At 35.4% G+C, this 17939-nt stretch overlaps 2 protein-coding genes across 5 annotated transcripts in view; one reads left to right on the forward strand and one right to left on the reverse strand.

The window, feature by feature from the left end:
- Nucleotides 1-17924, reverse strand: part of LOC150100853 (uncharacterized) — a 22017-nt gene extending 4093 nt beyond the window's left edge. Inside the window, exon 1 of one of the 3 annotated variants that reach the window (XM_090401155.1) lies at nucleotides 17791-17924. The gene's annotated coding sequence lies outside the window, so the exon portion shown is untranslated. Of the gene's footprint in view, nucleotides 1-9651; nucleotides 9782-17221; nucleotides 17240-17790 lie in introns of those variants that run through there. The other 2 variants (XM_090401157.1, XM_090401156.1) reach the window with 2 other exon arrangements.
- LOC150100854 (uncharacterized) overlaps nucleotides 10010-17939 on the forward strand; it is a 103670-nt gene continuing 95740 nt past the window's right edge. Inside the window, exon 1 of one of the 2 annotated variants that reach the window (XR_016549126.1) lies at nucleotides 10010-10239. Coding sequence is in view for 1 of the 2 variants with exons in the window: in XM_090401160.1 (XP_090257286.1) it covers nucleotides 12775-12795 (21 nt within the window). In the remaining variant the exon portion in view is untranslated. Of the gene's footprint in view, nucleotides 10240-12745; nucleotides 12796-17939 lie in introns of those variants that run through there. The other variant, XM_090401160.1, reaches the window with a different exon arrangement.

Consider the following 17939-nt stretch of genomic DNA (forward strand, 5'->3'; position numbering starts at 1 on the left):
ACCTTTATCTGGTCTCTTTCGACTAAAGGTGAGTTTGAGTTCGCCGGTCTCATACGGAGGTAGAGGGTTTTTTCACCCAGAAACTCGGGTTTTTCGTCCCTCAGAAAGGCAAACCGGCCCATGAACACACATGGATCTACAGTCATAAAATACATACTTAAGCCCTCATTAGGAGGGCTCAACCAATCTTATATATATATTATACATTACAAAGTTATTCATTTTTAAACTATTCATGATTGTCACAGGACAGTACAGCAGGTAGTGAACTTAGGAACAAAAATCGTCCTTGAGTGCGCACGATTTTTCACATTTGAACTGTGCATCTCGGCTTAGGAGTAAAACTCGTTTTACTAACAGTCCGCAGTTTAGAGCAAGCACATTAGATGTCTTGCATGCCAGAAGTGACTTTGATGTATGGATGATTTTAATTAAAAAAAAAAAAAAAGGTGGACAAAAGTGCTATCTGAGGATCCTCATAGTCCAGACAGTTAAAGGATCAGTTATTGCAATGTTTCTTCAGTACGGTGGATAGCATTCCTTCCTCTTCTTTAAGTTCGGTGAAATAGGACATTAAAGAGCTCTCCACTCTGTACAACTGCTTTATTTTTCTCGCACTGTGCCACAGGAGCAATGCCACGATATATCTTGTTGTAACAGAATATCAGCTGCTCCTGGAGACGAATATAAATCTTGCATTTTTATTCTGGCACTGGTAAATTCTTTTTCCTCTGGAATTTAATTATTCATTTATTCTGAAGCTTAATATTTTGACCCCTCCCCTTTTCTTTTTTTACTCTGGAGTTCAATTAGAGCTTCATCACTATGAGAATCTAGTGATATATTATAAATTTAGTTTAATCCTTTATCCAAGTGTGAGCAAAGAAAGTTTGCGCCTGAGAATATCTTCAGGACTGGGGTAAGGTAGTACAACACCGGGAAACTCGTAGCAAAGGTGGACCTAACATCACAAATTGTAGCTGTGTATGAGTGATATTTCTCACTGTCTCTTCAAACCTAAAATCATCGTCATGTGTAAATATAGTTTATACAAACATAATTCACTGTTTAATGCCAGAAGTCTAGCAGCACTGGACATTTATACCGCATGGTAAAGAACACAACAAATAAAATCGCTTTACGATTTGGTATTTCGTTCCTATGTACGGTATTAATAAATCATATATCGTGTTCAAACCTTCTCATAAATGTAAGCATGTTATAACAAGTTAAACATAATAATTTCGTTATCAAGTTAGTTTTATGATATGTAGGACACATGAAATCAGTACTGAGTTTATCGAAAAACGCCACTGATCTAATATGGCTAATGGAAAAACAGTCATTCTACCAGAGCTTGAATCACCATGTAACAAGCAAATCCATGGTATTGTTATGCATGAAATTTTCAACCTTTCATGTATTCACACACACACAAAAAAAGTAAAATTATTATACCATGAAAGCATGCAATACAATGTGTGCCCAAGAAAGGCCCAACGCAATTTCTTGAGAGATCATGCAACAATTCCTAGGATCTCAAGGGTCCATCAAAACTTGTTGCGGGAAGTCTAAAAATCGTAATTAAACAAAAAAGCAATCATTCTGAAAGCTGAGAAAAATAAAAGTTTTCAAAAAGTGTGTCAAGTAGTAATAGCTTTTCATTCTTCTAAAAACTATCTGGATATACATAAAACCAGCAAGTTATAAAATTGCATATAATACCGTTTTCGACATACAACTGACCGTGACAAAACCTCGAATACAGAAATATGGTAACCTACGTAGTTAACATTCCGCAATTTGATATCATCCCAGCTACAACCCGCTTTCTCTACATTTTCGAATTCTCCGGGAATCCCGGTGAACTAGATCTGAGCATAGTTCAGATGTGGTCAACCAAATCTTTTATAAAGAGAAACTAACAAATTTATCATTATTCGTAGAATCTGAGAATTTAGTTTCATCATTCAAAATGCTTAGTCACAGCTACGTTTGCGTAATTCCGAAGAGATTCTTCTTTGAACTTCGAATGTAATTGGACATTGTACTGCAGACCGATAAGTTGCAACTTTACACTTGAATCAGCAATTTCGTATACCTCGCAGATTGTTCTTGTCTTGAACAAAGTTCAGTTTGCCGAAAGTCGTTAATCTCTTGTTCAATGAACCTCGTCTCCTTATCTTTTTTTGATGTAATCGGCACATGTATCCTCTTTCACTGAGTCGGCATTACGCCTTCAGTCAAGAGATTTTACTGTAGTGTTATATTGCACAAAACAAACATACTTATTTAACTACTTGTCTCAGGCAAAGAAGTGGATGCAGTACGAAGTTGCTATTATTTTTCCCAGCTGCACTGTTACAATCTCTCATTGCAGCTGGGTGTAAGCAAGATAATGACACAATATTCGTTTTAAACAATGGTTTTCTGTTTCTTTCATAAAAGATGATGCTTCCCTCTTTTTAAAAACCGATTATATCTGGTTATCTCCATGTGTCTACTGCTTAAGCAAGGAGATTAGATTAATGGCAATCGAGAGAGAGATAAGAGTAGATCGATTACATTTAGTTTCTTTGTTGAGGCAAATCAGCAAGATAGTTACTCATTAATCGAACACAGGATTAGCTGGGACGACTCAGCTCTTCATCATCATGATTTTTAAAATTAATAAGAATGACAGTACGTTTATACCAGCTGAACCGTTACATTGTGTACGTGTGCCTTTCTAATTTTCAGTTCACCTCGTTTATTGTTTCTGCTCTGGAAATGTCAACAGAGACTGCTGGGAAAATATCAGCGATATTAACATAATTATCATAGCTTGTAAATTGTCCATGCGTCTTCTCTCCATTAAAACTACCTAGTATAGCCAAAAAAAAAGGTTATAACTTGAACAGCGCGCATAAACCCTTAAATCTATCAGTAAACCATTTACAGCTTTCAGTACATACAAACCACATGTAGGTGTTATAACATACATATAGCAGCACTCAATGTCAGAAATGTTCCCCCCCCCTTGCCAAAAGTCTGTGAGGCCATATATCGATGTTGGCACGCCCAACATCCAACGGAAACGCTGCCACTGCTCGCTTCATATCCACCTTCAGGCTGACGATGCTTGTCGTTTGTTGTACGCTACTCCTTCAAGCTCAGATTGGAACTTCCAGACGGCCAATCAGATGGTGACGTGTGGTCGGACGCATTTGCCTCCAACCACTGTTGTGTGGTCCCTCGCCTTATCTGCAGGGGCTGAGTCCTGTCAGAACGTCCGCTGCCTACCGTGAAACAAGGTGTTGTTCAGGGGCTACATCACAAGTTGCAGCACGGTTTCCTGACACTGGGGGAGGTTTTGACCCCCTTTCTCGCAGAAATGCATTTGAATACTCCACCACCACCAAACCATTACTGACGCGGTACGATGACCTCTCTGAATCCTCGGTGCTATGCGACCATCCGAGGTATACGCCCGATCGTTTTGGCAGTTAAACGACTCTTCAATGGTGAAAATCTTATTGGTGAAAAGGATAGTTCTGTGTTTGTTGCTCACTTACCGCTGGAAATGTGCCTTTGATTTTATCACCCTCTGCCCACATGTGGTGTTAGGAAGTGTCCAGTACAACAACGATAGGCTCTTAGCCCAGGGAACGTTTCGCAGAGAACGACTGACATCGTTCTCTGCAAAACGTGCCATATACATACACAAGCATCCTACTGATCCCGTGTGTTTTTAGCGTGTTGAAAACAAGAGGTGGCTGCATTTCCAACCTTGTCAAGTACTATTAGAAATACACGGTTCTCATAATTTCCCCACTACATGTTAACCCGTACAGCTAGATAACACACACACACACACACACACACACACACACACACACACCTCTCTCTACTGATAAAAACAGCCATATTTGCTGCGCATAGCGCCACAAATAGAACCGGGATCGCGCAATTATATGGGCAGCGAGGGGGTATGCGGAAGTTTAAACAATATTTATGGCATCACTGAATAATAATTACTTGATTGTCCTCTGGGTTGATCGAGTGGGTTCTACGAAAATTCGCCGTAAGATATTTTGCATTATTTTTTGTAAATAATCAATGGATGATAAAGGGTATTATAAAATCATTAGAAAGGAAAATCTTTATTAAGGTGAATGTCAGTGATACATAACATAATGAAATCATTTAAAAATTGTACAAATTACAAGAGATGCTGCGAATCATCAATTCACCAAATCCATCAGTAACATAGCTCATTGAAAGAAATGCTAATTCTGTGAATCATTTAATTTTTGTGTTGAGTTCAGCATCTGTTTGATAGCGTAATTTCAAACCAATGGCAACAATTTTGCGATAAAGATTTTGTGCCATATGAAATACACAACCTGTTATTGTTGTTGATGTAAATATGTTAGAAAAAGCCTTGATAGTTGCTTTGTCGAAGTCAACCATTAATGTTTAGGGATCTAATGATGAACGTAAGCCCTTTAAGGCACTGAATAATCTGTTGTAAGTTAATTCTGATTTGCCAGGAAGAAAAGCAAAAAGCCGCCATGGAATCCTTAGGGGTCTCATGCTGGTCCCAAGCTTGGATAAAGGAGGAGGGTCGGTCAGATGACTGTCGATGCTCTGACCGTAAAGAAAAAACACGATTGTTATCTGATGCCTATACGATCAACATGTACAACACGCCGGCTCGGACGTCGCCCGGATCAACAAGGCCCGCGATACCAATCGAGCTATCGGGGTTGGATCGAAAAGTGGGATACCGAAAGGAAAAACAGAAACTGAAATTAACAGAACTATTATTAATAGGAACATGGAATGTACAGACACTTTGGATGTAAGGAAAACTAAAATTACTTCGCGAGGAAATGAAGAGATATTGGTCCGATATACTAGGACTGGCGGAGATGCAATGAACATCAGGAGAGATAAATGGATGCGAAGTCATATGGTCAGGGCATGATACCAAGCACGAAGCAGGAGTTGGCTTCCTTCTTAACAAAAGAGGTAGAGAGGCACTGTTAGGTTACAAACCAGTCAATGAACGAATCATAATAGCAAGATTTCAAGCAAAACCATTTAATATATCAATAGTCCAGATATATGCACCCACATCTGACAGCACAGATGAGGATATTGACTTATTTTACAAAGATCTGACAGAGACAATAGGAACAATACCAAAGCAAGATGTTCTAATTATTGAAGGAGGTTGGAATGCCATAGTCGGAATGGATAATGATGGTTGCGAAAGAGTCATGGGTAAATATGGTTTCGGTGAAAGAAATGAACGAGGTGAAAAAAATGTTAGAATTTGCCGTGGACCACGAGATGATGATCTGGATTCCAGCCAAGTGTAGAAAATGGATGTGGCGATCAAATGATGGAAAAACTAAGAACATGATTGATATGATTATGATTAAAAGAAGACGGATAACATCAGTACAGCAGTGTCGAACTTTTCAAGGAGCAGATATAGACTCGGATCATAGTTTAGTGATTGCAGACATCGAGTTGAAATTAAAAAATAAAATATAAATCCCATAATCAGAAGAAATACAGCAAGAATAAGTGAAGCAGAAATAGGAAGAAGGTACAGAACAGTGTTAGAGGAGAAACTTAGAAGTGTGAACAAAGAAAATAAAACGATTCTAAGAGTGAAAGGAATAATGAAGGCGATTGAAGATGCAGTTGAAGAAACAGTACCAGAAGAAGAGAAGATCAAGAAGAAATGGATTAGACAAGAAACACTGAAGTTAGTACAGGAGAAAATAATATTGAATATAAGAAGGGAGACATCAGAACAAATAGGAGCAATATAGAAGAAAGTGTAATGAAGTGAAAAAAGCAGTCAGAATGGATATGATGAAATGGTTAGAAGCCCAGTGCAATAATATAGAACAGTACTATGGAGAGCATAAAACTAGGGAGGTGTACATAATGATTACAAGCATTAATGGAAAGTGGCAACCAAAACAGACTACAGTTAAAGCGAAAAAGGCAAAGTATTGATGAATAAAAATAAACTTGTATGGCGATGGACAAGATACTGTAGTGTGAGTTATATGGAAAAAAAAAAAAAGATTTAGATAGCATTGAGAAACTAACTGAAGAACTGAAACAGATATCACCACCAGGTAATGAATATGTAATGGAATCGCTTGATTGGCATGGCGGACCTTGTTGCTCGGGGCGACGTCCGAGCCGGTGTGTTGTAGCTATTGATCTTATCTGACGCCTATACGATCAATAGCTACAACACACCGATGAGTGCATCAACACTTATCTGACCGACCCTCCTCCATTATCCAAGCTTGGGACTGGCATGAGACCCTAAGGATTCCATGGCAAATCAGAATTAACTTACAACAGATTAGTCAGTGCTTAAAGGGCTTACGTTCATCATTAGATCCCTAAACATTAACGGTTGACTTCGACAAAGCAACTATCAAGGCTTTTTCTAACATATTTACATCAACAACAATAACAGGTTGTTTATTTCATATGGCACAAAATCTTTATTCCAAAATTGTTGCTATTGGTTTGAGGTTACGCTATCAAACAGATGCTGAATTCAACACGAAAATTAAATGCTTCACAGAATTAGCATTTCTTTCAATGAGCGATGTTACTGATGGATTTGTTGAATTGACGATCCTCAGCGTCTCTTGTAATTTGCACAATGTTAAATGATTTCATTATGTTATGTATCACTGACATTCACCTTAATAAAGATTTGCCTTTTTAGTGATTTTATAATATTCTTTGTCATCCATTGATTATTTACAAAAAATAATGCAAAATGTCTTACGACGAATTTTCCGGCCACGGATCGAGTGAATACGGTAGAGCCTCTGTAGTTGGTTGCAATCCTTTGGATGGATACACCTGATGTTCCACCTTATCCGAAAATTATTGTAAAGGAAACCTATGATTGTTTCAGATTGTGTTTACGACTGTTTAGAATCACTTAATTTATTTATTTATTTATTTTATTTCGTTTTATTTTTTGTCACATTTGGTGATGAAAAGGACCAGTATTTTTGAGAAAATGAATATTGATATTTCAATCATCCTGATGCTGAAATTTTCAAAATTGCACTTAAAAAATTAGTTTTTTTTAAGTTAAAATTGAATTGACGATCCTCAGCGTCTCTTGTAATTTGCACAATGTTAAATGATTTCATTATGTTATGTATCACTGACATTCACCTTAATAAAGATTTGCCTTTTTAGTGATTTTATAATATTCTTTGTCATCCATTGATTATTTACAAAAAATAATGCAAAATGTCTTACGACGAATTTTCCGGCCACGGATCGAGTGAATACGGTAGAGCCTCTGTAGTTGGTTGCAATCCTTTGGATGGATACACCTGATGTTCCACCTTATCCGAAAATTATTGTAAAGGAAACCTATGATTGTTTCAGATTGTGTTTACGACTGTTTAGAATCACTTAATTTATTTATTTATTTATTTTATTTCGTTTTATTTTTTGTCACATTTGGTGATGAAAAGGACCAGTATTTTTGAGAAAATGAATATTGATATTTCAATCATCCTGATGCTGAAATTTTCAAAATTGCACTTAAAAAATTAGTTTTTTTTAAGTTAAAATATGAATTGCAGGTTTTTTCTATTAAAATTTTCATTTTTTTTTTTTTTAACTTTTGAAATTCATCCAATATGAGCATGTATAAAATGAATACTGTACTTCATGGAAGGAAATGAAATAGGAAAGCCACCGGATAAGCCAGCAATTACTGTCTTTAAATATATAATTAGATATTTTTGGTAAGACACTATAATTCATTGTTTATCTACATACATAACGAAGAAATTTATTAGCGAATATATATGCCATAACATCAAAATGAAACAAATATTAAAATAATATATAAGTCAAGCACTGCGGTAAGGTCAAATGCAGTGATAATGAATGACCGCTGTACTATGACAATTTATTCTACACGTTTGTATTCCTTTGTGTAATCTTTTCACTATATAATAAATCAGGAATTGAAATCAAACTGATTTAAACCAAAAACTGGCATGGCTTCGTCAATATCCGTCGTTATATGCAAATACCTGTTGCGAAACATACTTTTAAATAAATAAAATAAAAATAAAAAAGCATTTGGAGTGTCCACTGTCATAACATCAGCCAATACATAAAACACTTTTTTCAGTATTTAAAACCTTTAAAAACACATTACCAGAGTATACATTTGGGAAATCAAGTTACGGATACTGTATATGTCCGTTCCTGATGTTATGTTCAAATATTTTCACATTTTCCGAAATCTACTACCTTCCCCCAAAAGTGTGATTTCATTCACATTAAAACATTGATCATGTGCTAAATGAAGAAGCATCGAGTGAAAGTATCCATAATTTATGCCACATTATTTTTTTTTTTCTAAAGGAGAAGAATTTATATTTTTCTTTATCGTTCACAAAGTAACACGAGCGTGCGACTTCCTCTTTAATTCTCTTTACGGAAATCCAATAATTAGTATAAATATAGAAACTAATGTCTAACTGAGATTGTCTAAATTTTCAAAATTTTCACCGCTATAATGATTTTTAAATTATATTAATCTTTCTAATATAAAAACATCAACATTAAAAAAAAAAAAAAAACTGTGGATAATCTATTTGGATAATCTCGCTTTGAATAATGACAAACCCACCGCCCACTACTCTCCTCTTACCTCAAGAACGTGCAATGTCATTCGACAAACCATGCAGTACTCTGGCTAACATCCCAAGCTACAAGATCATCTATAACTAGCGCCTTAAACACTGATCTACATACTAATCCTCCAATAGGGTGAGAACAACCTTGTTATGTTCAATGCCACCAAAACATAGTCTTGCCTTTTCTCGCACAAAAGAGATTCCAGCTTATCTACTCTTACGCTCAGTAACACAAAATCACCAGACAAGATCAGATCTCTTTGCTTAGATTAACTTTTACCTCCAGTCTTCCTGGCATAAACACATCACATCAATAGTCTTCTCAGAATCCAAACCAAAAACCTTGCAATTCTCTTTCGTTCGAGAAACTATTTTACGCCTAACCAACTCTTCACTATATACAAATCTCAAATCCGTCCATGTTTATTTTACTGCTCACGTGTTTGGGGTGGTGCGCCTAAAAATTCCCTTAAAGTCCTTGATGTTGTCCAGAGGCAAGCAATTCGGCTCATTGACGATCCCTCGCTTACAGATTCACTTCAACCTCTATCCCACAGTGTTTCAGCACTGTGTCTATTCTACAGGTACTTCCATGGTTACTGCTGCAGTGAATTGGCAACTATCATTCCTTCACTTTCAGTTGCACCTGTTAATACAAGAGTAGCCACTGCCCAGCATCCCTTTATTGTGCAATTTTGCAAACACACTAAACTTGCTTTTCCTCTTCCTCTTTTTTTCTGCCCATCTTTGTCCTCTGAAACAGCCTTCGTGATGAAGTATTCCCAAACTACAACCTCAACTCTTCAAAAAAAAAAAAAAAAAAAAGGTAACATTTTCTACTTTCCCTCAATCAATGCCCAAATTGATTTGATAACATTAGACATTCTAGTTTTTTTAAAAAAACTCTAGCTATACTTGCCAAATTCAAAACTTTTTTTAATACATTTTCAAAGTCGACGTGAACGTTGGCTCGCTGTACCGAGAGTTAACTTCGAACGAAACAGGGATTACCGCTTTGCCATTAAATCATCGTCCAAGAAACCTTTCAACTAATAAACGACTGCTGTTTTAATAATGTTTCTCTCTCTCTCTCTCTTTTAAGGAAAAATATAGACACCTATTGCAGACGGGATGGACTGAAGAACGTTGAATAAGAATAAGCAATGTTTACATCTGGTTTATCAGTTCTCAAAAGGAAGTGCTGATATTTATCAACAAAAGGAAACGATTAGAAAATTATTCAGTAGTTTCCTAAGCTAGTGGTTTGGTTGCAATCACGACCGACGCAACTAAGGCTAAAGGCCAGTGTTTCATGTTTGTCTATTTTGTTGGGTGAAAAACACGAGGTCAAGGGCGAAGAAAGCTTGTCGTCTCTGTAATCATGTAATGGGACCGGCTTACCATATTTATGAAGTAAAGATTCCGCGAATCCTAGACGAAATTTCAACACGGATCTTTCAAAACTGAAAGAAGTACTACAGTTACGGAGAAGTTTGTGGCGTTTTATTTCAACCTTGTGCTTTGAAATTGGGTAAGTTCCGAAAATGGGAACGCAATTTATTTTTAAGCGCGTTTCACAAAATGTCTTATTTATTAATTTTATCCAATACGTCCAAAGACAATTTATTCTGGAACTAGCTGGCTGGAGTATGTTTTATCTTAATCCTTCCCACGAAAGATTATACTTATCGTAGAGTGGATTAAGTGTTTAGACAATCCGGAAGCGCTGCTGTAGAGACTAAGCACAGTAGTTTTTCAAGCCACTTCAGTAAGTAGGGTGGTTTGATACTGGGGGGGGGAGAAAATTGTCTGCCATATAAAGACTTCCATGAACATCTTTCTCACACTGGTACCCACTGCCCAGGTGGTAACCCATTCAACCTGAACGGCAAATTTTGAATCAATGCGAAACTGTCGAACTATTCTAATTTAGTTACATTTTGATTAATTCAGGGCTCATTAATTAATTAATTAAGAATTCTTTTATGATTAAATCATAAAAAAGCAAAACGTGTTGATATTACATAGGTATATCTTTCAGTAAATCCGCTCTGCTTGCATGGAGTTTAATAAAAATTGAGATTTAGGATAAGCACAAGATGTCGATGTGGTTCAAGTTCGTTTTTCCACTTGGAGTATTTTTATTAGCAAAATTATTCTACCTAGTATTGATAATTCCGTAAACCGCGCGGTTAGCCTAGTGGCTTTGCGCTTCGCAACCATATGCCTGGGGAAGGAGTGTCCCAGGTTCGATTCCCGTTGTAGACGTGAGGAATTTGAGGATCTTCCTCAGGCATAGCCAAGTTAGCCGGTCTTGGGCGCGGTCAGTAGGGTTTTTTCCGCCAGTTTATCTGGCGTTTTTCATCCCGCAAACCAGCGTGAACATACGCCTCTACAGTCAAAAATATATCCCCACCCCCCCAGCGGCAGATCAGGCGGACGGGTCGGTTGGGAGTAGTACTAACAAGAAGTCGCATCTAAATAACACGCGGACCCTGCATAGGAAGCGGGAATAACGCATAGAAGAAGAAGAAGATTGATAATTCCGTACTATCTGGGAACTGACGATGTTTGGAATTTAGGATCTGTATCAAAATTTGCTGTCCTTTCAGTTATGGTTTCATTCGGACCATTTCGTGACAAAATTATTATGCAAAACAAACAACTTAAGTACGAGTACGTAGACAAGCAAGAATCAAAAACGGGATGAAATTAAATAAATGCATTACAGCAAATCTCAATGAGACCTAACTATTCATTTCCTCTGCAACTGATAATGAGAAGGTGTCCTCCAGTTGCTAGCTCATAATCAGTGTGCTCAGTGCAGGGATGACCGGTTTGGAATACGGGCCAAATACTAAGTTGCTAATGAGTGGCCAGATAGCGGTTTACTGCATAAAACTTTTGACAGACTGATAGATTATTTAGATAACGCAGCTTTGTCGTAGACAAAATGGTAGATCTCGCGAAATCAGTGGATCGAATTATGCAAACAATTATAAGAGGTGGCTGTTGTGTACGTTTTTATGTAGCAATTTCCATTATTAAACCAATCCTCGGTTTGAAAGTGATCAATAAAAAACTCATCAGTTTGCAATAATAATATATACTAATCAATATTAATCAGTTAAACTTCTGAAATGAAGCTGACCTAATATTAATTTTAAAAACACTAATTAAAACTTTAAATTACTGAAAATTCATGAGGCTCCGAAACGTTTACAGTATATACAGTATATATATATACTAGGGGACACTGCCCCCCGGGCACCTACGGCTCCACCCCCCCCCCGAGCTCCAGGCTGGTAAGCCGGTTCTCCATTGCTTTGAAACGTCCAACAAATTGTTGTCTCATGAAGGCAAACACATTGTTGGACGTGAAACGTTTTAAATTTCGGCTTAACCTGGCTCAAAACAATGAAGAGACAAAAAACATGACATAATAAGGTTTCAAATTTCGGCTTATCTTTTTATATATAGAGAGTGGATATATATATAAAAAAGCTAAGCTTTTTCTTTCTTTCTTTTTTTTTTTTTTCTGGCATGGAGCAAACGCTTTCTAATAACTAGGCATATAAGTTAAATTTAATAGAGTTTAAAATGAAGGATAGCAATTAACATACATGTGTAAAAGTCTTGGAAGTAAAAATGGTGAAAACTTGACAAAAATTTCATTGAAGCCGAGAGGGTAGGAGATTAAGTGTTGGGCAAAAGATAGCAACAACTGAGTGTGTAGAAAATATATGAAATTAAATAAGAATTAAAAACTGATGACGAAAAACTTAAAACTGAATTATTTACGAAAATTTTGGATTTTGAAGGAAATTAGAATAAAAATAAAATCATAATAATAAAGCCTATTATACATAGCAAGCCGGCAACAAACATGACGGGTGCTGATGGTTTCATTAATACATCGTCAGATGAAACAAGCCGAAAACTGACTGCGAGCTCGCCGCATTATTTTTTGTAAAACGTATTATGAGTTTGGTCTGACAGTACAGGGAAGTGATTGTCTTAATTGCCACGAGAGGCATAGTAAATAGTTTTTTTTTTTTTGGTGGTGATGAAAAGAGCAGATAGTCAGGTATGGCAATATTACACTCTCGATACTGTTCAATTAAGCGATATTTAATACAACGAATAACAGGTATTGCATCCTACGTTATGGTATAATAGCATGTCTGCCCGAGTTATTGTGGTTCTATATTTTAGTAAATTGTTTAGTTGTTAGGAGTGAAGACATTCTATAATTTGAATATTCGTTTCATGACTTTATAGATGTTTTAGAAGTCCTAAAAGCCATGATGTTATGCTAGGCTTCAACATGTCTGATCATAAATTCTAAATAGTAGCATTAGCTAATGAAAATTCATAAGTTAATAAAAAATGATCATAAACTATATTTTTTTTTTGCAGAAAGAGCATTAACCCTTTAAAGATTAAATTTTGTTCAGAAAATACGCATCTGCATGGGTAATTAAAATCAAGGGAAGACGAGTATATTCGTCAAACGCAGAGTAAATGCACCTGCTGTAAATTTTAATTCAATTATAACAAAGTGGCAATTATTAAAAGTTAGTTTATTTGAAAATCAATAATTTTATTGCTCGAAAATTGATTAATATCACAAATACTATCAACACAACCTAAAATCGTTTTTTTTTTTAAAAAAAAAACATGAAAAATCCACGAATATAGAAAAAAGTATAGCAATTTGTGGTACGATTATAGTTTATAAAAAATCGATTCGAAGAAATTTGAATTGCGTGCAATGGTATTTTATTTGCTTCGCATACATTATTTTCATAAAAAATGCAAAAAAAAAAAACATTGATCATTAGATTCCTTTATAATAATAAGAGAAATATGTTGTAGTTGTTTTTTTTAATTTTAATCTTACCCTTTGTGACACAAATTAAAATTTTAATTTGTGTCACAAAATTACACAAATTTTAATTTGGGTAATTTATTTTTTCACATGACTGTATACTCGTCATTTCCCATAAAGTAGTCATTTCTAAGAAATGACGAGTATACTTGTCGAACACCGTTAAAGGGTTAAAAGAAAGAAAGAATAGTAATGCAAATAATATATTACTATTCACTTACATGTAAGTAACTCATTACGTCATGTAGAATGACGAACTGCTAAATCATAAACACGTAACTATGGTAAATATTTTTTTAGATTTTAGAACACATGTCATGTCTTAACATAAGTTCATTTACATTTTTCACTGTTAAAATGTAAACCTACTGTTTAAAAACGAAACTTTTCTTGCTTTCATGTTCGCAAAATCACAAATAAGGCCAGTATAGTCTAATTTCTGACTGATTTCATTAAATAAATTTGGTATTTAGGATTTATTTCCTGGAATTGTTTCAGTTATGCCATTTTTAATTGAAAAATTTAGAAAAACAAGCTTGCCTAGAGTACACATGCTAAAAATGGCTGGGCTCAAGGTTCAATTGTGATAACGAATGGTGTCCCTATACAAAAATGCGATTGCGAAATAAATTTTTATTTATAATTGTCGGCGATCGTTTTCTTATTAATTTAGCAACAAGTCACGTATTTGAAGAAAACTCCTAAATATAAACTAGTTAAACTGCATTATTACAGGCGTTATCCAGCAAAATAAAAAATGAATAAATAAACAAAAGAAAAAAGAAAGAAACCAAAACTATGTTGCTGAGAGGTTTTTTTTTATTTTTTTAATTGTCTGGATTGAATGTAAATTTCAATATCTGTGTACTGATTACTATGATGACAGTGCAGAACGTGTCTGTGGAGGTGTGGGCAAGTCAAGCCATGGGCCGCTGCGTAACATCGGTGTGCTGCGGTGAGTCAACAAAACTAATTGTTTTTCGTGTCGTGGGAACTTTGTTTGTTTTGCTGGATTTTAAAATTAGCAAAACGGTCAGCGAATCATATGATTTATTGAAAATACTATGTGTAGATGCGGCAGAATACCTGTCTTTGTGTGGTTCTGTGAATTTGAAATGGGAAGAAATCTTCAGGCGTAATTTGCTCTGGACCACAAGCAACTTCTAGAAATTAAGGATCCATGGATAAAATATGCGCGACTTGAATCGACGATTAAGCGTCATGTGTACCAATCGCTAGTTTCATTCTGTGCTCACTGAACTGAATTTTGATTTTGCCCACTTGTAATGGCTTATTTACTTATCTACTGAGTGTCAGATTGTGGGATCTGTCTTTTTCATCATCATATAATCCCCGATATGTATACTCAAGGGAGTGTCCGGATATTATGAGATAATACATGAAAAAGTTTACATATCGACAATTTTCTCCGAATTAATCTGTTATCAGTCAGGATTACAATATTGTCAGATCATATATTTCGATCTAAGGCACTTCGTACTGTATCAATCAACTAAATCTTGGTCTCCCTATACGTCTTTTTCCTGCCACCCTGACAAAAAAAAAAAAGTCTTGTTTAAGTTAAGGGATATTACATCCCATATCGTTTCTTAGCCGAATAAGAAACTCAAAGAGTTTCATGCTGAATATAGTAGAAACTATATTCGGCATGAAACTGATGAGACCTCAATAAAGGTTGAAACCGGTCTGGGTAGTGACCTTCTCTCATAATGTAGAACAGTAATACAGCTCCTAGGAGCTAAGTTCACATTATGGGTAAATACAAGAATAGTGATTGGAGCTTGCTCCACCTTTGACATGAGTTGCCTCAGCTTGCACTACCTTAAGGGTCAGTTGCTTCAGTATCCAGGTATTTGCTTACGCTTGGAATCGCCGAACTTTATATAGTTTCTACTATATTCGGCATGAAACTCTTTGAATTTCTTATTCGGCTAAGAAACGATATGGGATGTAATATCCCTTAACTTAAACAAGTCATATGTCGCCGAATTGAAGCCTTTGGCTCTTCATATATCTAATTAAAAAAAAGTCATTTGCTGAACTTTCCTCTCCCATTCTATTTAAGTAACCATGCCATCTGAGATTAGCTCTGCTCGTACACTCCAGAATGCTAACAATACCAAGTTCCTAATATCCTTGTTTTCAATAATCTTCTGCCACTGGTGCCACCAGGTTACTATATATTAATATATATAGTAACCTGGTGGAAATATTAATATATTTCTCAGGACTCTCATATCCTGTGGTTTCCAGTCAATTATCTTGTAATGGCATATTTACTTATCTACCGAGTGTTTCATTTTTCCTTCATTCAGACTGTGGGATCTATCTTTTTCATCATTTAATCATCATCATCATATAATCCCCGATATGTATACTCAAGGGCGAGGGGGGGGGTCCGTATATATATATTATGAGAGTAATACATGAAAAAGTTTACATATCGACTTTCTAAGGTACTTCGGTATAAATCGGTAATTTTATCTAGCGTTTTATTTCTAGAACAGCTCAGATCCATAAGTTAAAATTGGTTTGAACATAGTCTTATATGCAGCTAGTTTCGTGTTTTTATTTTTACTAATTTCAATCTCCTATTCCATATAAATTTATTCAGTTGACTTCCTAGCATACCAGCTTTGCTAATTCAACAGAATTAGCAAAACATATCTTGTCTCATACCTGATTTAATCAAACCATCTTCCTCTGCTTCCTTCAATTCTAGCTACCCACTTACAACTCAAATACAAATCAAGTATTGCTTGATATAAAGTATTGCCTGTATACTGTATATCTGTAGCGTTTTGAAAAGCTTTTCTCTTGGCACCTTGTCATATTCCTTTTTCCAGATCTCTAAACCTTAAATACAGATCCATGTTTATTTGCATGCCTTCTCCATTATTTGTCTTAAAGTGAAAATTTGATGCTGACTTCTATTTGAGAGTCCTCTAGCTTGTTCTTCTCCAAGCTTCCCTTCCATTTTTTTTTTTTTTTCTTGGCCGTTTCTCAATATTTCATAAATTTTACCTGGAACATTCAACAGAAATTCCTGTTATTCTCACACTCACTTTTGTTTCCTTTATATATATATATATATATATATATATATATATATATATATATATATATATATATATATATATATATATACAATAAGAGCTTTACTCAAATAATCTGGAATTCGACTCATTCACCATTTAAAATTATGTTATTTTATATATTATCTTTTCAGTATTAAAATCTATGCACCCATGTTCTAAAGTGTTTTATATATCAAATATTTTCATAAGGAAATCTATTTATTGCGCAGTTTTTGTCTCTAGTAACACACATGCAAATCAAATTGATAACAATATTACTTTTTTAAATAAGAGAAAAATATTAACACCAATAATAAAAACAGACATGATACAAAACGCATCTCATCTTACGGAATTGCACTCACTGTCCAGGCAACCAAACCGCGGTTCGCTATCTGGCCATATTTTAATGTAATTATATATCTAGGCATTTCATAGCAGTCTTGCACGTGGATATAATCTATATCAACTTCATTATGGAAACATCCCAATACATTAAACGTAATTAATTAGCAAACGATTACTTTTAAATTGTAGATGCATAATGTTTACTTGAAAAACTTTTACTTTCCACATTTTTCACTTCTGAAACACTTTTCGTCTGCCTACCACAATATTCATTACCAAAGTCCAAGAAATGGCGGGAATTGGCGTTTGGGTGTTGTCCCGTGTTTGCTAGAGGGCAATTCCTAAACACTTTCTTCGATGCCCTTCAAAAAAAAAAAAAAAAAACGTTTAGTTTGCTATTGCAGAATGTATACAAATATCACGAGACATGCGTAGATAGTAAGCAGAAAACCGATGCGCTTGAGAAACACTCCAAGACATTTTCTTTACGTATAAGGCATACTTTGTCTTATATCTATTTGCGTCTTGTCTGATCACTAAGAAGAGCAGTTTCCTGTTGCCTACCTCTTGCTATTTAGCCGTAGGGAGTTCAAATAAAACATTCTCCAAAAAGCAGTTACGAAATTACCCCATACCAATACAATACACTTGTTTAAAAAGCATTCAAATCTTCATTTGAATATTTTATGTTTTCGCACCGACTTATTGTTGCAATATCATTAAATCTAATGAGTAAAACTTTTACCTGAATATTGTAGCAAATGCCCCTGAAGTTCGCCTGTCGATTCTTCCCCTCTTTCAACGTATATTCTATGCTTTCACCCGTCTACCACGTGGGAGTGCGAAACACTTCATAATCTCGTCTCCTGTCGAACTGCTAGTGGCAATGAAATA

This window comes from Typopeltis vanoorti, chromosome 12 (genome assembly GCF_054136105.1).
Source record: "Typopeltis vanoorti isolate ZY-2024b chromosome 12, IOZ_Tvanoo_1.0, whole genome shotgun sequence".
Lineage (NCBI taxonomy): Eukaryota > Metazoa > Arthropoda > Arachnida > Uropygi > Thelyphonidae > Typopeltis > Typopeltis vanoorti.